Source organism: Cuculus canorus, chromosome 5, assembly GCF_017976375.1.
Source record: "Cuculus canorus isolate bCucCan1 chromosome 5, bCucCan1.pri, whole genome shotgun sequence".
Taxonomy (NCBI): domain Eukaryota; kingdom Metazoa; phylum Chordata; class Aves; order Cuculiformes; family Cuculidae; genus Cuculus; species Cuculus canorus.
Genome location: NC_071405.1, coordinates 44,594,098 through 44,616,660, shown reverse-complemented (window position 1 = coordinate 44,616,660; position 22,563 = coordinate 44,594,098). Strand labels below are relative to the sequence as shown.

The window sequence follows — 22,563 nt, the reverse complement described above, 5'->3', positions numbered from 1 at the left end:
ACAATTCTAGACTATTTTTAAAAAGAGGGAGAAAACCTTTATTGTTCATGTGTACCCTCTTGAACTTAATTGAATCTCACCTCATTAAGATTGTGTGTATCAAAATTTGTAAGGAATTCCACTTCAAAGGCTCTTTTAAATAGATGCATAGTGTTCTCATTTTTCTGGAACCTAAGATTTGTGCTAGCATAGCTGGGATTCTTCCTACTCAGAGGAAAAAAAATATGCTATTGACAAGGAAACATTAACATTTACAGCTTGTTTTAATAACATATCAAACATGCCTATTCTTTGTACTTTGTATTGATCAAATGAAAACCACTGCTTCCATAAATTTACTTCTTCTGAATTTGCAGATGTAAAAATAGAGACACTGTTCAAATGTTTAATCCAAAACATGTTTTCATGTGCATATTTTTTACAGAAACGCATACCACTGATAACCAAATTATTTGAAAGACTGTTTTCTTTAGATCAATACTCTTGCAATATCTGCTTGATTGTCTTTTAGTTGTGACTCTTCAAGGAGCTTTTGATTGCATTCGCTGAAGTGCTCTGAGAAGGATGCTAGTAGATTTTTAAAATACACACTTGTTAAAGTAAAATTATTTTACTTTCAAATAAGGACATAGGCACCAATTCTGCCGTGTTGTGTAGGCAGATTTCTGGGCACCTGCTGGAGGTTCTTGAGGAAGGTTTTTATTCTGAGATATATATACTCAGTTTTATTCCTTGACCTTGCAATGTTCTATCTTGCACCAGTTCAGCTTGAGCTCAGGAAGGCTGGAAGGTCTAGCTGTGAAGATCTGTGAAGATTTGGCACCTTGGATTGCAGCCCGTGGCTTCATCTCTACCTGCACATTTTACTCATTTTGTCCTTTGTCCAGGAGAATAGCAGACTGTTTAGTAGTGGAAGCGTTAGTGGTCTCCATCAACAGTCCTCATTATTAAGGACTCTCTAAAAGGCATGATACTTGTAGTCCTTCACTTTTTGTTTCCAGTTGCTGGATTGTTTTCCTCCAAAGAGGAAAGTTTGGCTTAAACTGATTATTGTCATGGGGGTTTTTTGGTTGTTTTTTTTTTCTTTTTGCTTTCCCAGACCCTAAAGCATGTAAGGCAACTTCTACAAAACCACTGTTCCCTTCTCTGTTCTCTTCCTCTCCATAGCAGATCCTCACTTCACTTATATCTTATGTTCATTCACTGCAGAGTTTGTGGTCTTCTGCAGCCTCATTTCAGCACAGGGTTCACTTTCAAATCCCATGTGATTTCATATCCCCATTAATCACATCTTCTGTAGTTTCTGCTTATTACCATCTCTCTTGCTGTGATGTCATGTAGTGCCCTTTTATGTTTGTATACTCTTCATCCAAGCTACAGGTCAAAAGCTTTTGATGCAAGGGGTGGTAACATTAGATGTTCTTTTTATTCTTTCTTCTAGTATCAACATCAATTTTCTGTTGTACTCTTTAATCTTCATCTATATGAACGAATGTTCTTGCTTTTCCATTTGTACTTGTCCTATTAATATTTCCAGGTATTTGCTCTGCCTTGTATTTGTGCTGTGTCTATGTGTTGGTGGTGGAAGTTATAGAGTACCAGGCAAATTCCCCTTTCTCCCTTTGTTCTGAAAATTGGCTATTAATGGACAATACATTACATTTGATTTTTAATTTTATTTGGGCTGTGGCACAGATTGTTCATCAGGGCTGGAGGAACTGAAATTAAAGACTCCACCTCTCTTGATTCTCATTTTTATTTTGTTCAATTAACAGCCATCTCCTCCCCACTGTCTGTAAAGAAAGCATCTTTTCATGGCTTCCACAGAAAGCACTGCACTTCTCAGAAGATGCGTGAACTTATTTTAGAAGATCAAATAATCTTCCAGATATTGTCACATTATCAAAACTTCTCATATTTGTGCATGATCTTTAGAGAAGAAAGGAAATATTCTTATTTTGCTATTTATTGATCCTACTGAAATTAACTATGTTTTCCAAACTTAGGAACATGTGTTGAGAAATGGCATTTAGTTTTGTTGCTCACTTGTTTCTCAGTGTGTTTCATATCCTGTGTACTTATCCTTATGGGCAGAAGAATATCCTGGATGGGTACTGGAACAACAGATTTGATTCTTGCTGGAATGACTCAATCGTTCGCTTTTTTAACTTGGCAGGAAGGTTTCCTCTCTGTTTTAAGCTAAATGGATTTGAGAAAAAAAATGGAGGCAAGGAAGCAAGTGCAAAATCTTGATAAGTGGAGTCAAGGAGATAGAAGTAACTGAATTTTGATCTGCTGAATCCTTCATTGGAATTGTATAATCATTTAAAAAATAATAACTTAAAGAAAGGCTTGAAGTGGCCTCTGGACATCTTCCAGGTCAACTTTCTGCTGAAAGCACAGCTAGTTTCAAAGTTAGATCAAATTGCTCAAGGTAAGAGATAGTATTAACCATACTACAATGAATAGGGAAAATATTACAAAGCCTTATTTAGTTTTAGAGTTTTCCTTTTATGTGTTCTCATCCTAAAACTAATGCCTTTATTGCAGTGAAGGCTTGTAGTTGTTATATTAGTGGTCTTCCTGCTACTTAAGCATCTGATGTCTTACATTTAAATTGTCATCAAGAATCTTTATATTTATATGTATACACGTGCATGTGTGTGCCTTTATATGGAAAAAAACCAGATTTTCAATTGCGTACACTCACAGCTGCTTAGCAAATATAAAATTGCAGATTAGTTTTGAATTTTGCATGCTCAGCAACAGAACACAGAGCAACAATTGTTGCTACTTACACCTAATTGCTAGATAAGGAAGAGGATTAAGAGTGGGGAATGACTACTTTTTATATCTATGTTAGGGAAAGCAAATCCTAAAATCAAATCCTTAAAACAGCTTGTTTATCCTTATATTGTTGTTGTAGTTATTGTTTTTCTCTTCCTTTCCTATCGTGTTTAACTGGTTTTGTCCCAGCCCATGAGTTTTACCTCCTTTGTTTCCAGTTCTCCTCTCCATTACACCAGGGATGCAGGATAGAGGAGTGATCGAGGTTCTTTCTTGCCAGGAGGGTCTAAACCGCAACAATCTGTTGGTGTGACTTGGAGGCTTCAGCACAGGAATAAAGACATCTTTTCTTTACATCCACTTAAATTTCATAATTATTGTTCTTACCCACACTTTTCATGCAAGCCAAGAAGATCTGTCTTTATCACACAACGCCTACCTAATCTCTTCATCTGAGCTGAGAGAAGATTCTGTTTGTACATATATACAGAAATTAGTGAAATGCAGCTAAATATTGTAATTATGGGTACCTGCAGCATGTAGCCATTTTGAAAGAAAGATTGCATATGGAAACACAGGGAAGTGCTGTTCCCTCTCATTGAAAATCCCCTGACTTAGAATCACTTAAAACTGCATTAATGTTTTAGTAAGTTTATTCTTAGAAGAAATATTTTGTTACACTTGTAGCGACATTATTTTTTTTATGCAGGGAGAGATTATACTTGAGTTGGGAATTTGGAATAAAATCCCTGCGAAAAGCAAGTAACACATGAATGGAAATGAATCCAGTATTTGCTTACAAGAGTAGTGTTAAGAGTGTATAGAGGGCAGACTTCGGACTGTTCAAAAGATTGGTTGGCAAAGTCCCATGGGAGACAGTCCTTCAGGGCAAGGGAGCCATGAGGGCTGGGCGCTCTTAAAAAATGAAATCCCAGCAGCTCAGGAACAAGCCATCCCTATGTTCCAGAAAAGGGGCCGTCGGGGGAAAAAGCCAGCTTGGTTGAGCAGAGAGATTTTGGGATGCATCAAAAAGAAGAAGAAGGTCTATGAGCTCTGGAGGAAGGGGCAGGCGTCTTGGGTGGACTACAGGGAGGAAGTGAGATTGTGCAGGGAAAAAATCAGGAGGGCTAAGGCCCAACTAGAAATCAAATTGGCTAAGTCTGTGAAAGATAATAAAAAATCTTTCTACAAATACATCAACAAGAAAAGGAGGACTAGGGAGAATATTCAGTCCCTATTGGATGCAGAAGGAACAACAGTGACAGGGGATAAGGACAAGGCTGAGGTACTTAATGCCTTCTTTGCCTCAGTCTTTAATAGCAAGGAAAGTTGTTCCCTCTGTGTACAAACCCAGGAGTCAGAGGAGCAGAATGAGGCTCCTGTGACCCAAGAGGAGGTGATTAGAGACTTGCTTGCCCAGCTAGACACCCACAAGTCTATGGGGCCGGATCGGATCCACCCAAGAGTATTGAAGGAGTCGGTGGATGTGCTTTCCAAACCCGTTTCCATCATCTTCCAGTGGTCCTGGCTGACTGGGGAAGTTCCACTGGACCAGAGGCTGGCTGATGTTGTGCCCATCTACAAGAAGGGCTGCAGGGAGGATCCACGGAACTACAGGCCTGTCAGTCTGACCTCAGTGCCAGGGAAAGTCATGGAAGAGGTGATCTTGAGTGCTATCATGAAGCACATGCAAGAGAACTGGGTTATCAGGCCTAGTCAACATGGGTTTACAAAAGGCAGGTCTTGCCAAACTAACCTGATCGCCTTCTATGACAAAATGACTCGACTACTGGATGAGGGAAAGGCTGTGGATGTAGTCTTCTGGGACTTCAGTAAAGCCTTTGACACAGATTCTCACAGCATTCTGGTTAAGAAACTGTCTGCCTCTGGCCTGGACAGGCGCACACTCTCCTGGGTTGAAAACTGGTTGGATGGCCGGGCCCAGAGAGTGGTGGTAAATGGAGTTAACTCCAGCTGGAGGCCATTCACAAGTGGGGTTCCTCAGGGCTTGGTACTGGGTCTGGCCCTGTTCAATGTCTTTATCAATGACCTGGATGAAGGGATCAAATGCACCCTAAGTAAGTTTGTGGACGACACTAAGCTGGGTGGAAGCGTGGATCTGCTGGAGGGTAGGGAGGCTCTGCAAAGGGATCTGAACAGACTGGACTGCTGGGCTGAGGCCAATGGCATGAGGTTCAACAAGGCCAAATGCCGGGTCCTGCACTTGGGGCACAACAACCCTGTGCAGTGCTACAGACTAGGGGAAGAGTGGCTAGAAAGCTGCCTGGGGGAGAAGGACCTGGGGGTGCTGGTTGACAGCAACTGAACATGAACCAGCAGTGTGCCCAGGTGGCCAAGAAGGCCAATGGCACCTTGGCTTGTATCAGAAATGGTGTGACCAGCAGGTCCAGGGAGGTTATTCTCCCTCTGTACTCGGCACCGGTGAGACCGCATCTTGAGTACTGTGTTCAGTTCTGGGCCCCTCACCACAAGAAGGATGTTGAGGCTCTGGAGCATGTCCAGAGAAGAGCAACGAAGCTGGTGAGGGGGCTGGAGAACAAGTCTTATGAGGAGCGGCTGAGAGAGCTGGGGTTGTTTAGCCTGGAGAAGAGGAGGCTGAGGGGAGACCTTATTACTCTCTACAACTACCTGAAAGGAGGTTGTGGAAAGGAGGGAGCTGGCCTCTTCTGCCAAGTGACAGGGGACAGGACAAGGGTGAATGGCCTGAAGCTCCGCCAGGGGAGGTTCAGGCTGAATACCAGAAAAAAATTCTTCACAGAAAGAGTCATTGGGCACTGGAACAGGCTGCCCAGGAAGGTGGTCGAGTCACCTTCCCTAGAGGTGTTTAAGGAACCGGTTGATGAAGTGCTTAGGGACATGGTTTAAGGGAGTGTTAGGAATGGTTGGACTCGATGATCCGGTGGGTCCTTTCCAACCTGGTGATTCTGTGATTCTATGATTAAAAGAAAATAAGCTCAGCACTCAGGAATTCCTGTCTTAGCCAGATTAACGAGGATCAGCTCAATGAACGCTCAGCTGGAAGTGCTCTGACAACTGCACACAACTCTGTATGATCTTCAGCAACATACCTGCTTTTCTTAGAGTATGTGAAAAGTGTAAGGAAAAGAGAAAAAATCAGTTGTATACACCGGCTTTAATTGAACAGATATTATTTGCTAATTAAAGAAATTACAGAATGTTGCAAATGGGACTTAAGCTAGGTTTGCCAGCATGCCCAGGTGACTGTTCTGCCAGCTGGGAAGCTGTGCAACCACAGAGGGATTTCACTTGCAATTTTTACAGAATACTTGCTGGCTTTTCTTGTCAGTCAGAGGAAAAACTTTCCAAACTGCTGCACGCTCTCCAGTTAGATGTTGGCCAGACATTTTGCATGATGGGAATGGTTTGTGAGCCATCACGGAGTTGCTTCTTAAAATACTAGCTAAATTATTTACCAATAGCTTCTGCATAATCTCATGGAGAATAGTTTTACTCCGATTTTGAAGGAAGTGCAAAAATGTAAAGTGAACTTTTATTCATCTTTGTTTTACTTATTTTTTCATCTTCAAAGAATTATCCAGTGCTTTACCATGGAAGCTTATCCTTTCAAATAAACAATTTCAGGGTGGAATATAACACTTGCTGCGCAAAATCAAGGTGTCAGGCTACCTTCTTGAACATCACATGCCAGAAGGATTTTAATGTTTGATTCTTCTGAAAACGTTTACCTTCTCTATCTAAAAGCAACTTGCCTTTCTGGACAGTAGGTGAGTGACAAACAGAATCCTCTCTGGACACCAAAAATCAGCCTGGAATTATAGTTAGTTTCTTCAAGGTATCTTTTTGAGGTAGAATAACTCTTACTGTATCCAACTCTTTGCCTAAAACAGATTCTTGGTCCCTTTTTGTCTGCTCTGCAATGAAGCTGAGTAGCTGTAAGCAGCCAAAGAGATCCCTAGATGGCACAGCACAGTCGTGTCTGTAAGCGTTCCTGGGAACTAGGCAGAGACCTTCTGTCTCTGGCTGTCAGAACAGCCCTTTGACCTGTGAGCAGGCAATCATTACCTGAAGCCACAGAGGGACCCACCTCTGAATTAGGGCAGGAGCCTGCCCTAGACCTGACATGGTCCTACAAATGAAGAGATGCAGGGTCATTTAGCATCACTTCTACCCATGTGGTGCCAGACATCTCTCTGCCCAAGCTGATGATTCTTTCAATGTGTTTGGCCATGATCTTTTTCCACTTTTGCTGCCCAATAGCAGCAAATCTCTTCCTAAATATCCCTCCTTTCAAATTTTTAGGAAGGAACCTATGCTTTGATATTAAACAATATCATAAAAGGGAGGTCCCACTAAGTATGTTAGTTATTTTAAATGTTTCCATGCCCTTCCCTAAATGTCCCCCATCCTACTGCCAGAATTTTAGCTGTGACTCATGAGACATATCACGCTTAAATCTGCACCAGTATGCCAGGAAAGGTGTCTGGGGAGTAGGAGTGTACTAACTATCTTCCACAGGAACCGTTCTCCACATAACCTTCTCTCAGACTGCTGCCCCGGCCTTTTACTTGCTGACTAGCTTGCAATGAACACCTGTGGTTTCTGTGTTTCTAGTGCCTTTAAATGAGCTCATATCCTCAACTCAGGAGCTTTTCTCTTTTCCTTCATGTAGCGTGATAGCTTTTGCATCTCACAGCTAATTGGTTCCAAACTCTCAAAGCATCTCCTTAGCATCAGTCATCTGAAGGACAGCAATTTCTAGAGACTCTTGGAAAAGTGAAATGGGGAAGTAGAGACGGAGAACGCATGGAGTCTGATTCATATTGTTAGCACATGCTTCAAGGCAGCTATTTATAGTTCAAAGAGCTGGTTCTGGCAGCCAGTTAATGCTTTCAGCACTGTAACCACAGCTCTGGCTGTTGCTGTTACAAAATACCAATGCGCTAAGCAGCTTGTCTCTGACAGGGGAAAAAGTACAAATTGTGAAACTGAAAGAGGAAAAGGAGGGCAAAGAAGCACATTGATAATCCCTGGTATGAGGAAAAGGAATAGGGAACCCCAGAAGAGGAGAGAGTATAGTGTTATGCCTGGATTTTGAAAGAAGAGAACAAGGAGCAGAACTGTGAAAGGAAGCTGTCTAGAATACAGCAAGGGGAAGGACAGTGCGCAGGGAACTTGCAGATAGCAAAGGAGAAAGACAAAGGCCCCTTGTAGTGCCAGGACCTTCTGCTACTTTTCTGACAAAGTGTATGGTTGTGAGCTTATTTCATGTTCTGAGACCTCTTCCTATTCTGTTTTCTAATGATGTAGTCTCTTCAAACTATTTTCATGGGGAGTGGGGAGGTATATTTCAGGAGAAGCTTTCTTTAATCATAAGCTTGTGTCCAAGTCCAGTGATCTTATTGCATGATTGTGTGCCAGGACATTAGCTAGCTTTTGTTTCTCGTGTACTCTCATGTCGTATATGACAGACAGTGTCATTGGCTGCAAAAGATTACTGCAAAATGTGTCTTGCAATAAAAGACCATGTGTTTACTTGAGGGGAGAAAGCAGTCTGTAATTGGCAAACTTGCCTTCTTTGCAGGGGCAAAACTATTTTTGTGGTACCTGCATCTGAGGATAAAAAGTAAATTTCATTCCTAGATGCCCTTGGGGACTCTCTAGTTTTTGTCTTAGACCTTTGTTTCTTATACTCAAGTAGGGAGACAAGAAAATCTAGAAGCTTTCTTAGGCTCAGCCTGCTTAAAATCAAAGTTTAAGAAAATAATGCTTTAAAGACAATTCAAAAGCAATGAAGATTTTGGATAATTCTGTTACTTAAGAGTCCGAGTCAAAACCTTACAGAGGGAGACAGTTTTTCAAGGATGGGTGCTCAGCCTTTTCAGGAAGCCATTCCCTTCTGAACTGTCATCTCAGTTAGACTCGGACTGCATTTGGTCTTTTGTTTCTAAGAGGATGTGGAAGCATCACAGTGAATGAAGTTGCAGTCACTTGTGCGCAATACAAATTTTAATTAATAGGCAAAAATGTTACAACTGCTGTTTTTCCCTGCAAAATGACCTGGATGTTCTTGTGGTTCCAAAACTCGTCAACAGAGGTGGTCCTACACGTACCCTTCTGATGAATAATTTCCCCCTTATTAAACAAAAGACTGTTGTAACTTTTTAATGGTAAGAAAACTTGTCTCTTGCACATGGAGGTGATTGAAAAACTTCCTGCTTTCATCTTAAATAGATGGGCAAAAGGTAGGTGACAATATTTTTTTCAACCCATGCTGTTGATTGCATCATTGGGGAGGAGACACTGATGCTGGAGTCAGATATTTCTTTGAAGTGGACCTGTTTAGCCCCATGTTGTAACTCTTGGCACAGAAAGGTGAAAATTTAGCAGCTGTATCACTATGCAGAGCATCAGCTCTTTCAGCATATTACTGTGATACAAAAGCCTTCTGTCTCATCTCTCAAGTGTTTCAGACTCCTCCATGAACCACTAACCCATTGGGAAAAAAAGGGATACAGATCCCTCATGGTCCTTTACTGAATTCATGCATGGAAGGATCCACTGAGCACCTAAAGGTGTTGCAAAGGAGGGCTGGGACATGTAGTTTCAATGAGAGAAGCTAGGGAAAGAGGAGCTGGGTCATAGCAGGAAGTATGAGGGTATGAGAGCAGTGGTAAAGTGAGATTGCTTCAGCTGTTTGTGGAATTGCAGCCTGGCATCTTAGGACTTTATAACCTTGCTGCAGTTTTCGGTAACTGTCCTAGAGCTTCCCTCTCTCCTCTGTGTATAGCTTCTGCTTGTTTCTGTCCTGCTTATCTCAGCCAAGGCAAAACCTATATGTAAGTATCAACAGACGTTAGGATATTAGAGAAGACCCTGCATTCACACACACACCCTTGCCCAATGATCTTGCAGAAATAATGAAATATTGTGGAGCTTTCTATTTCTTTTCAAAGGAATTTTTAATTCTTACATTAGTGTTGTCTCCTTTCAGAGGAGCTGAAATCATGTTTCCTTCTCATAAGTTAGGGTTGAAAGCCTAAACAGTGTGTTATGTTGAGTTCTGCTACCTCATGCCTTTTTGATTACAGGTAACACTTAAGGGTAATGCTTCCTGTCTCCTGAGGATTATTACAAGACTTATGAAAAGCTTAAAGCATGGACATACTGTTTAAATGAAATTAATTGGCATGTAGGTCTGTTGTTCATTTGCAGCTTGAATATGACACTCAGCCTTGACTCTTTAAACAATATAGAAGTTATACGAGACTAGAATAATTCAGAGCTACAAGCAAGAAATTTCTTTGAATAATAAACTTATTTCAATGTGATAGGATCTAGTAATTTTGACCTGGAGTGTATGTTGACAAAGAACTGGTTGAAAGTCTTTCTACACCCTTTTGCACCTGTTTCATCTGGTTTATTACACATATATCTCTGCTTATCTTTACAGAAAGTTTTGACAGGGGCAGATGATCTACAGCAAGTAAAGGCCCTAGAGATGCGAGTAGATACAAGAGAGAACAGCTTGGGCAACTTTGGTAAGAAAATATTTTGTCTTCTGCTCAACGTCTCAAATTTTCTTTTATCATGTTGTGAAGCAGGACTGGGGACTCAGAAACCACTAGCCAGTGTGAAGTACTGTCCTACTCAAGAGCTCTTGAAACATAATCCCCTTGGTGCCTCTCACTCCTTAATCTCCGTTTTCTTCTGTGAGGCTCTAAATAGGTCTGCGAACTGTGTCAATGAGTTGACTGACATCACTTCAGTCTAAAGCAAATTAGTTTCGACAAATTCCTCTGGAGTAGCATGTCTCTAAGCCCTAAATGAGCATTTACTGATTACCTTACACTGTAGAGTGCTTCACACTACTTTAGCAAACATGCAGTAGCCAAAGTTCAGTTTCCCTCCACTGTGAGATTCCCCTGTGGCTGAGAAATCACTAGTGGTATCAGGCTGCTCATGCTACCAGAGGCCTGTCTTTGTGTCCTGTACTGTCTCATCAAGCTGTGCTGGATGATGTGCTTGAGGAAGGTCCCGAAGATGCATAATTTCTTATGAGCCCCAGACAGCCTTAATGCTCGTGCTTCATTTCTGTCATCATCACTGTACTAGGGAAGTAGGGAAGTACCAAAAGAATTCCCTCTGTAGCAGAGTTAACACTGAGAATAAGAAACCTTCTTTTTTTTCCAGTATTGGCAGTCATTTCTGCCAGCAATATGTGGATTTCCTTCACAGTCAAGTTTGTCTTTTTCTACATTGAAGCTGAGTAACTACTGCAGGGTAATATTTTCTGTGCTGAAAGATGTCACGTCCCCAAAAGTGGGTGATGGTATTTAAGGTAAATTACATCCATTTCTTTCAGAGATCATAATTCAATCAGTCCTGTTCCCTCCAATTGGTAAGAAAATCTCAAAATGCCATTTCTACAACGCTCAAATGTGGTGCTCCCATTCCTATGCCATTTCACATAGCTATGACAAGCTTTTTCACTCTCTGTTTCCCTTCCCTTTCCTTTCCATTACTGGTATAGATCCTTTTCTTTCTGCTCCCTGTGGTTAGGCTTTTGCAACTTTTACATAATACAGAGCATGATTCCCATGTTGCAAACAATTTACATCTCGTATATATCCCACTGTTTGCACCATGAGTTGGCCCTTGAGGGCTGTAGCATCCAGCAGTTGCAGGTCCCCACTGCTTTTAAGAATGACAGAGCATCAAGACCATTCTGAATTTCTTTCTGTCTTTATTTTTTAAAGTGAATTTCCTCCCTGTGATTATCTCTTTGCAAATGTCAGCAGGTGGCTAGGGCAGAATGCTTGCTGCTTAATGCTGCCAGTGATCATTGGTTCACTGCATTTTTTATGTTTTTTACGTGACAGCTGATCTTTAGGTGCCCGGAATAAGGCCTAGATTTTTAAGGCATAGCAAGGCAGTTTGCACCTTCAATGCAAATAGTGTAAGCAAGTCTTCTGTTGAAGGTGCTGGGTTCATTAAGTGTTCCTCATTGGTTGCCTGCCTCTGAAACTGTGTGCTGCTTACCTGGTCTCTGGTCACAGGGGTCTGGATAAGGGAAGGAGTAGGGTAAGAACCAGACCAGATGGAATGACTGAAGTTCCCGTGTGACTGAAGAAAAGCTTTCCTATCTCTAGGACAGTTGAGCAATAGGGTATCCAGGGAGGTTTAGAGTCTCCGTCCTTGGACGTTTTCATGCCCTGAATACGTTGGTCTGATCTCATAGAAGACCTGCCTCTGAGCAGAGGCTGGGCTCAAGACCTCTAGCTGTCCCTTCCAGCCTGGACTGCTCTGCAATTTGGTGTTTCTGTTTGAATTCCAAACCTGGCTAATTAGTTTTCTTTATAGCCATGTTAAATCACTTAAACTTGCTCTCACTGTGTTCCTCAGTTGCAGAAGCTGGCTAAGAGCATCTTTAGCATCAAGGAATTATTTATTTGGATGATCAGTTAGCACTCAGTAAACAATATTGTTTTAATTTGTTTTATGTATAAAGATAAAATAGGCAGTGCAAGCTCTTAAACGGCCAGGTAAAAGACTTGCAAGTTACTAGATTGCACATAACTCTGGGTCACTTGGAACCTTGCAGCACTTGCATCCCAAATTTACACTGCAATTTCCTCTTGAGAAACATTTCAGTGTTTTCAGCCATACACAGACTGTAAGACAAGTACTGAGGGCCTACATCTCCTTTAGCAAGAGTTCTGAAGTGATTTAAAACACATTGCTTGACTTTTTCTTACAAGCATTCTACTTTGAGATGTGCTGAACTCTGTCATCCTGCTAGCCTTCCCCAGTTTGTCAGGTCAACCTCTACACAATGGTGGGGCATGGTAGGGAGGAGCAGTTCTGTTTCTTAGGGACCAGGTGTGGGCTAAAAGACAAAAAGAGTGATATTAAAATATTTTCATGTAGTTAGATTGAAAATTAAGGAAAAGCTTTGTGGCAGAACTTGAATCTGACTCTTAGCAGGGCTTGAGGTAATTGCTGAAATCTCTAGCTCTTTGTTTTCAGTGTACCTTGCTGAACAACAGGCAAAACAGTGAATCTTCCTGGCAAGTCTCGTATCCCATTTTGCAGATGTTGGACTTGACTGTTATGTTCTTCAGCTGCATGTAGGCTTCAGTTCATACTCAAACAGATGGACTATTTCGTTCTTATTAGCTTATTTCTTCAGTTTTGATTGCTGAGAGATCTGGGACTACATTCACAACCAGCTCATAGAAATCCCTGCCGAAAGTAATGACAGGATAGAGTAATTTAAGACACTATATAGTTCTCCTATTTCTAAGTGATTTTAGTAGCTACAAATCAACTTACCCACAGTGCTGTTCACTGTTACTTATTGAATTGTTGCCTGCTGGTGGCCAGGCTAAGTTGATTATGTGTCTGCAGACTGCACTTCCCTTGCATGTGTTTTATCAAGGAAAAGCTCTCCTCTAAGTGTTCAGAAGTAGGCACTCATTATGCACGATCATTGCCTCTCTTTCCTCTTGCTCTGTTTGTTGGTATTCTGGATGAGAATCCAGGAGACATTTGTTGGCAGCCAGTGTTGCAGTGGCAGGTGCTTTCATGGTCAGGAAGCCAGTGTGGAGGCTGGAGGCACAAGTCTGGCACATGCGTCCTTGCCCACACTAGCCTTGGTTTAGCTGGTACTGACAAGCCTTGCTTGAGAAGGTTCCACAGGACCTGCTGCAACAGGGCTTAGGCAGGCTCTCCAAGAGTCCCAGAACGCACTGGGGCAGGAGTTTGTGTTAAACCCTTCACTGATGCGTTCTTTTTGAGTTTCTCATCTCAGGTAGCTAGATTGCAGCTAGCTTGGGTTTGCCTGCAAGTGCTGCAGTCTTATCCTCAGCCATGTTGCCCAGTTCACTCCAGAAATGTGCAAAAAATGCACATTTAGAACATGTGTGGAAATAACATCAAGGTGAAGTATCTCACTTGATAAAATACAGCTGAAGTGAATTAAATAGCCTGTTTCATGTACCCTTCAGGTTGCTCTTGCTACAAGAGTGCAGCCTGTGTTCACACACGCATTTTGTACTGTAGGATCAACAAAATACGTAGGTTGCCTGCTGCCAATGCAAGCGTTTGTCAGTCATTTCTTTTGTGTATGTTTTTCACTAATCCGTATTCCAGGAGATGTAATATGTCAAGCCACGATGATCTTTTGTTAACAATAGAAAAACAAGATATATGATGCTACCTAAAGAATTCATCATAATGTAAAAAACAAGTGTTATAAATATAAGTGTTGTAGCTTATAATAAAACCAACATCTAGCCTGTTTTCTCCTTACTCCTAGTCAGTTATCTAAATGTCACTTGGCCTACCAAGACAGCTTAGAAAGACATCTGCATTGCTGCCCTCCTTGTGATGTACAGCAGTTAAGGCAATGTTGTTGAATGTGCATGTATCACTTTTATTCAGCAGTGGAGTTGTTAATCTGGAAAATTCGGTCTCTGGCTCTAAATATAGTAGCTGCAAGGAAGTTGTCTTCAGGGAAAGATTTGTTTTTGTAGCATAATTAGCCTTTTCTTCTGGAATACACATTGCATTGGAGGACCAAACTAAAACATTTATGAAAAAATTCTGAGTGGTACTTTGATTTTAGGACTGTTTTTAAAGAAAAGGTATCAAACACCTACCTTACACTTCGATTTCTTTCTCTCTTCATTTAGTTTTGTTCCCCTGGGATAGTACAGTACAATAGTTTAACACTAGTATGTTGTTAGTTGTTAGTAATTTCAGAGCCATATAGCAAAAAGACTATTCAGTGAAAGGGAGTTGTAGACAGGTGAGATAGCATTGCTCACTATTCTGAATTCTCAGCCTTGTACTGTGGTCATCAGCATTTTTCTGGACCATTCTCCTCCTTAAAAATTGAAATTACACAGTATGAAGGCAGTTTCAGGATGAGGATTTTCTGTTTGTACTTTAAAAACTAGTATTAGAAATTACTGTTGTTGATATTTCAGAGTATTTTTATGTTAGTATAAGAATAAATTGTGTCCTTGATGACACAATGCCATGAGGCTTAAAATTAAGAAAATTAGGTGTATGTTGTTACATTTGAATACGTCTCTTATTTCATCATCTTCGTTTTGAAATTTTCTCTTCTTAACTTAATATTCCAATCTCTAATCGATATGTAAGGAATTAGGACTATAAAACCCAGCAAAATAAAGTGGATAATGAATTCTTAGAACCAAACAAAGATTGCATGTCAAATATAAAACTTAAAGAGGGAAGAACCTGCAGAATTGGAGAAATGTATTGCTAAGGTCTTGTTGGCAGAGTTTTGCACCACTGCACATGGTGTACTTTTATTTCAGTCTAGTAAACAGCACATTAGAGTGCAACGCTCTACAAGTTCCCAGGGACAGATTGTGTCAAAATACAATAAAATGTCTGAGATAGAGGATTGTGTTACAATAATGAAATAACCAAGTGTGAAAATAGTTATCTTCAACCTGTCACTCTGCCTCTTTCAATCCTTTAATATTTGGTTTTTTCCTGAACCATCTCTAAATGCATTGAATGGAAAGCATTTTCTTGAGCAAGTCTCTCCATTTCTCTTGAGCTAGACATCAACTCCTCATTCAAATCTTCGGCTTAATGCTAGTTTTTAAAACCCAGTACCTTTGTAATGCGTTGCAACAGTGTTACATTTTTGCTTAGTAAACATTTAGCCTCTCTGGCCGAATCCCTGGCAAGGCTATTACCCACTTCTGGAGAGGATACTGCATCCTCCTTGTTCTTTCCTTTAACACCTTGGAGGAAGTCACTTCATCTCTCTGTGCTTTAAGTTTTTAATCAGAAACATTATATCGGGGTTTTTTTCAATGTAGATTTTGATTTTTTTTCTGTGGGGATTTTCTTAGTGCATGGATAATATCTGTGGAAGTCTTTGCTCAGTAGCTAGTATGACTGCTGTGAATAATTAACAGAGATCCTAGTATGTCCTTATTCAGGACTCCAAATTATTTTGTTGCCATACATGAGAAGGTATACCCTGCAGGGTGAGGATAGTGTGTTATAATTCATACTAGATTTTGTGAGTTATGGAGAATGATTCAAAAATAAGGCTAAAAAATTGCACAATTGTTCAGAATTTTCAATATTTTAAGGAGCTTTGCAATGACATTTCTTTACAGCATGAAGATCAATATGTGGGTTATAATCATTCCCAGATGTCATTAGATATAGATAATGCTTCTAATAAACCATAATTTATTAAAATGGTTTTGCCATAGATGCAGATGTTCTACTTGAGGAAATGGGATGAACAACATGACCTCCTTTGTTTACTTTTGAGATCCCACTCCCTTTTTCTCTCTTTTAATTTTTTTTGTTTGTTTTTTTCTTTTGATCCTTTGCAAAGGGCTGAAATAATGTTCTTCTGGACACTGCTACATCACACTTGCCAAAGAGAGATTACTCAGAGGATTCAGAAAAATATTTACCGAGAGCAGATTTTAATGTCTTAGCAATGATTCAGTCTGTCTAAAATTATTACATTACCTCTACTTTGTTGTATGTTATACTGAAGGATGCTTGCCAGCTGTAGGTAAACTCTGCTTGTGGAATGGGTAAAAGTTTGCTTTTGTCAATAGCGAATGTTTCCTGGGACCTTAGCTTATATCCAAATAAGCGTGGAGGGATTTGGCCTATGATTTTGGTTCACAGATATCTGTATAAGACACTAAAGAGGAAAATGTCTCTTGGAAACAGAAAGAAAGCTGTAACATCAAAGTAATAGAAACAGAATATTAGGAGTTTTGTAGATATGAAACTCGTACAATTGAATAGTGAACAATGGATCACATCCATAAAATCAAACAGAGAAGGCAATGCTTTGCGAAACATAATTAGCATTTTGGGAACATCAGAGCTATAAAAGATGATGTTGTGACATGGGAAATTATGCTTTTGTTGTTTGACTCAAAATAACATTTTGAAGAATTGTTACTTAGCTATGTATCCAGTAAACCCATCACTACTTGCCATTAAACAGGCAGAAAAAAAATTTGGGGGGAGAGAGACAAGAGCATTATGTAGAAATCAGAGATCATGGATTGCTATACTCTGAAACACCCTTTACCTCTTCAGTTAACAGTCATAAAGGTTGGGAATCAGACCAAAGAAAACAGTCACCAGTCAAGCCAGTTTTTGGTGTTGTCTGTGTGGAAAGATGCTCTGCCAGAATTGTCAGAAAGAGATTCCTAAAATAATGATTGAGTTGTACTTCAGACAGTACATTTATAGTTCAAAAATGCAAAGGATGACATTTTTTTTTGAGTGAAATAATCTCGTTAATTCTCTTAGAAAAGGTCCAGCACAGACCTGGCATAAACAGGTAAGAAATGCAAGTAAAATCAGATGCTTCACCTTTTAATTGTCAGTAGTTTCATGTATTCACATGCAGTCCCAGGACTGCAAAGTGATTCTTCATTCTGTTTCCATAGGTGCCTATGTACCTAATCTGAGAGAACTGAAGTTGAACAATAGCTTGCTTGTGTCTGTGAGGTAAGAAATGAATGATAATTGAAATAACATAAAGAATAACAGCCCTCAATTTTATTTAAGTGATAAAATCTTGATTTGTTGCTTTCACTTCTTCCATTTCACCATACCATGATAATGGATTAGGTCGTGCATATGTACACCACAACCACTTAATTTTATGAACAGTACCCAAGCTGAAATAAATCAATGTAGTTACAATGATGCCTGTGAATTAGCCCCAGTCTGCCACCAGGGAAGTTCCTGCGATGCTGAAATCCATGAAAATTTGTTGCAAATTTGAAAGCACCTAGAAATTAACCTCTTATCTATGTCTAGGTGCTTGATTTCAGAGCATTTCGGCTTTGGGGCTTTTATTGTGCACAGTAGTCTCTTCTGTACAGGTCAGACCAGTTCCTCAGCTGATGAAAATCACTTTGGCTTTATTGAAGTCAATGAAGTTAGGTTTATGAGAGCTGCTATGAAGATTGCATGTCTCTGGCTTCCATGAAAGCATTACCTGTTTTCTCCCAGAGAACTGAGGACTTGGCAGGCTGGGAAGATAGAAGTGAAAACCATCGCAACGAGGAGGCAGAGCCATCTTCTCTCTACTGTGTTGATAGCTTTATTACCCTTAGCAATTAATGCATAATGGAAAAGTACAGTTCATATCAGTAAATGGCTGTGTTGAAGTCCATCTTTATCTTAAACAAGATTGCTCTCTGGCTTTGTATGTTATCTGCTAAAGGTGTGGGGAAAAAATAGTGATTTTTCTAATTCTTGTTAAAGAGAGCATGTTCCCTAATAGGAAATGGCAATATTTCTTCTTGGTCTCATGCATTGTCACTGAAGCAGCTAACAAACTTCAGTCGTCGCACTTTAATCTTATTTTCCCTTGTTCTACCGGTGAGATGAAGTATTTGCAGTCTAAACTTTTTTTCCACTTTCTAGTCCGTAACATGGAAAAGTGGTGATTCTACATTTCTGCAATTATTTTAATGGCAACCAGCCACTGTCATAAACATGAAATTACTCCATTATTTTAATGGAGGAGTAAGGAGTGGGTGAAAAAAAAAAATTATATTATCAAAAGACATTATATCATGTGAAAAAGAAAAAAAACTAAAAAGACCTTTTTTTGTTTGCAAAAAATCCATATTCTCCTAAAATGTGTCAGTGAAAAATGTTTTGACCAGTTCTTTTGTTACTGAATACAGGATGCAGTTCAGGAAAACTAAACATTTAGTTTATTTGACTTAGGGCTTTAGCGGAATTTTGCACATCCCATTGTATTCTGAGGCTCTAACTTCTGTCATGAAAAGTTTTGGGAAACCATTTTCTGTGACCTGACATTCTTTATGGTTCTGGATGCAGGTAACATTTGATGTCAAGTTGAGTTTTGATTTGATCAACTATAGCATAAATATATTTTGGCTTGAATATCAAGTCTAATGTCGTGACGCTTCCCAGGCACACAAAGCCCAGGAGAAGCTACCCACTCCTCCTTTAAATAAGCATGCTTTTTGTGTGCCAATTAAATGCATGTGTCAGGGAATAGGTAAAGGAAGGAGAAAACTGTTAGCTCTCCCAGACCAGACCTCAGTCGGTACAGTACAATAGCTTTCCTTTATTAATTCCCATCTTTAACAATCTGTCATTGATAAACGCAGGTCATTGAAGGGCATAGACCATGAAGGCACAGCTTGGGTACTTGAACTTTATTTTAGGATGTCTGCATCATGTCAATTTAATGCCCATTAAGCAACATTGCTGTCACAGCAATGGCGATGTCTGCTATGGCTAATGTAACATAGCTGCTGTTGCCTTTTACTCAAAAATATTTAGAAATCCTATTTCTGAATGAAACTTGTTAATGTTTGAATTCTGTCCAAAAAGTGGTTATTTTGTCATATTTCACCAAACCCTTGCAACTGAAGTTTTTGAGGATGATAGAAAAAAATTCTTCTTTCTCACTGAAAGTAATTCCCTCAGACTTTCTCAGCCATAAGGCCAGAGTCATTGTAGTTGTAATTTGAAAACAGGCAGCAGGTAACAGGAAATATTTTGTAAGGATAGACTGGAAAATTGGTTTGTTTACTGAAAAGAAGATAAGGATGTAAAAGCAGGCAAAAGATAGAGGATGTTTCATATATATTTGGCACATTAAAAGCAGCCATTCTTTTCATGCTATGTTATGTGAAAAAAAATTTATTATGGTTAATCATTATGAACAAGAGACTGTCAGTATGCATGCGTGAATGAGTAATAAAATAGGAAATTTTTTTGTTTCATTCTGTCTTGCAGGGTAGAATTTTCTAATTATTTTAGGGTGAAGTGGAATTAAAACTTTTTTTTCAGTTTGAAAATGAGGAAAGAATTCTCTTGATAGCAAACCACATATAAGGAGGTGTCAAAATAAAGATTTATGGTCTTGAATTTAGTCACTGATTTTTTTTTAAACATTTACTCCTGACAACATCACAGAGGAACCTAAATTGTGAGGATACTGAGATGTGTGTTGCCATTTGCCATTGGATAGAAATCAAAGGAGGGATGTTCTGGCAGTGAGGAATCAAGGTACTCGCGTGTTACAGTTTTCTATGAGAAAGCAAGGCTTGCTGGGCTGGTGATTTTGAATATTGGCTTTTCCTGGTAGTTCCTGAAGGAGTTCTGATTCCTTTGATGGGGAATGTGGTTGAACTACATTAGCTGTAAATTCGTGGTATGTATCCCCCTCCCTCCCCGCCCCCAAAACTTGTGTTACTTTTGAATACGTGAAACTTCAAAAGGCTATACAAAAGTGCAGGATATCATTATCAATTATCTAATTTAATCTGTAAGGAAAATATATCCAAGATTATTTGCAGATAATCCATTTGGTGGTTGAAAGGGAATTTATTTTTTGGCTGTTTTGGGGTTTTAGTTTTCTACTGGCCTTTTGCTAAGGCAAACAGCTCTGAAAATCCAGTGTACTGTGGAAAGAGATTAGTTGAGAATGTTGTTAATTTTCTGAATCACCCAGTTTTATGAGGTCCTCTTTTAGTGACCTTCACCCATCTGCCAGCAGCCAAGACATTCTAGATCTATGGACTGATAATTGAGGATGAAACGTGGAGCCTATTCTGAAGAGTGCTTATTAAAAACTGCCTCTTTGTGTTGACACACAGTTCTTGTTTTTGTAATATTTCCAGTAAAAGAACTATATTTCAAGGCCAGTGAGTTACTACTTCTGCTTTGGCATGTAGCCTATGTATTTTTTATCGGATTGCTTTTATTCTCAATTCAGAGATGAATGAAAAGATCTGTTTGAGAATGTTAGACATATCTTATGAAGGGCTTTTAAATCAGATAGTGGAATCTTAGGAACTGTTTCCCATAAGTTTATAGCAGGAGCTGTTTCACCAGCTGAAGTTCATATCCTCCCATTCAGCTGTATGCATTGTAGGGAGCAGAAGACTGGTTTGCTCCCAGGGCTACTTAAGCAACTGCTTGTAACAGAGAGAGGTTATTTTATTTTAAGTGAGATTAAATGGGAGGGCAAAGTAAGTATGGAGGACACAGCAAAAGGAAAGCCATTTTCCTTCATCCAGATAGAGTTAATATTTCTTCACTGCAGCCTTCATTGCATGCTGTTCTCAGATTTCTCTTTCTCTATTGCAGAAGGGCTCTATTGTGCCCCAGAACAAGAGTAATCCTAGTCCCTTTGGGTCAGTAAAGTTGTCATGGGAGAGTGGAAGTAAAACGGTTGTCGGTAAAGTTCAAATGAGCAAGGAACAGAGTACATTCAAATAGTTTTAGTGCTTTTGTGAGTCTTAGGATAATGGTTTATGGGTTTTTTGGTTGGGTTTTTCTTTTATTTTTTTTACTCTGTATTCGCTTTTTGAAAAGTTTTGAGCCCTCTTGACTGTGAAAAAAATAACTGCAAATGTGAGCCAAGTGATTTGAGTAAAGATTTTGCTGGTCATTTCATGACTAAGAAAGAATTAGTCTGGACCTGGTTTCTTAATTGAGGGCAAGAGCTTTAAACAAATGTTTAAAAATATTTTTGAGACCTGAATCAGGATTTTAGGAATTTGAACTTAGCAATAGTACTCCTTGGTACTTGTCCAACAAAGAGTTCAAGCAAATGCTTGCCACTTAAAGTCACAAGAAGTTCGAATTCAGTGGAACGGTTTACAAGCTGAAAATTAAATGTTAGTTCAAGTGCTTTGTGGGATCTGGATCGAGTTACACCATCTTGTATAAGACTGAGCTGTGTCACTGATCAGCCCAAAATTTGATGTATTGTTTATTGTATCTAAGTACCCACTATTTGCTGTATCATTTTCCCTCAAACAGGAGAGCTTTAGGGGCATCATTACCCTAAATTCATTTTTTGCCTTGTTGTTTTTACTTATCTTTTTCCTTGCTCTTTTTTTTTTCTGTAGTTTGCTTTTTCTCTTCTTGTTGTTTTATTTTTTCACAATTACTGGATTTCTGTGTCTGATTCATGTAACATAGATACTACACATAAATGTAGCAAGTTTTGTGTGACAAAGATTGTCATTGCTTTTATGACAGGTAAAATCCCAAAGTATTTTCTAAAATTAATTCAGTTGCTTACTTTGTATTAAAAATGCAGATATCTGTGAATAGGTGATTTATGTGTATTACAGTAGTTGCTCATTGTTTCATGAGGGATCAGGGTGCTCTTGCTCTAGGTTGTACTTACACATGCAGTCAGAGAACCAGTGCTCTGATTTCGTTTCAGCAATTCTCTTCATGTCCATATTTCAATGCCCAGAATGTCACTGTTTGCTTTTCTGTATGGGAAAAGCTTGTAATTTCAAATGCAATCTAGATTCTTTAGGAAGTGTTTTTGTTGTTTCTTTTGTGTAGCCAGCCTGGAAGTCCTTCAGCAGTTAAGGTTGCTGTGAAGAACATGTTCTTGAGAACTTTGGGTGCTTCCAGCACCTAGGAAAGCTTTTGAGTTGAATGCTAATCTCTCTATTAATCAGTCTTCTCTGCATTAACATCTGCAGATTCCTAGGAATATTACAAACCTTGGCAAAATTGCTGTGACCTCAGGTTTTATTTAGCATTGACAGTTTTAAGGACATTCAAGTTATTGATAAAAAGTAATGACTTTGGGACAGAAATAGAGAAGTTTTTGTGAGAGAAATTCAGAAATACAACTAATTTTAGTTGAATGGATTGTTTTCAGTAAAGCACAGTCTGTCTGCATTAGGCCTTGTGGAAATCTGATTGCTTTGATCA

At 39.4% G+C, this 22,563-nt stretch overlaps 1 protein-coding gene across 2 annotated transcripts in view; it reads left to right on the top strand.

Moving 5' to 3' along the window:
* LRRC56 (leucine rich repeat containing 56) overlaps positions 1–22,563 on the top strand; it is a 75,161-nt gene that overhangs the window by 28,726 nt on the left and 23,872 nt on the right. For both annotated transcript variants that reach the window (XM_054068256.1, XM_009571943.2), the window contains 2 exons: positions 10,241–10,328; positions 17,271–17,331. In XM_054068256.1, coding sequence (XP_053924231.1) covers positions 10,241–10,328; positions 17,271–17,331 — 149 coding nt within the window. The remainder of the gene's footprint in view (positions 1–10,240; positions 10,329–17,270; positions 17,332–22,563) is intronic.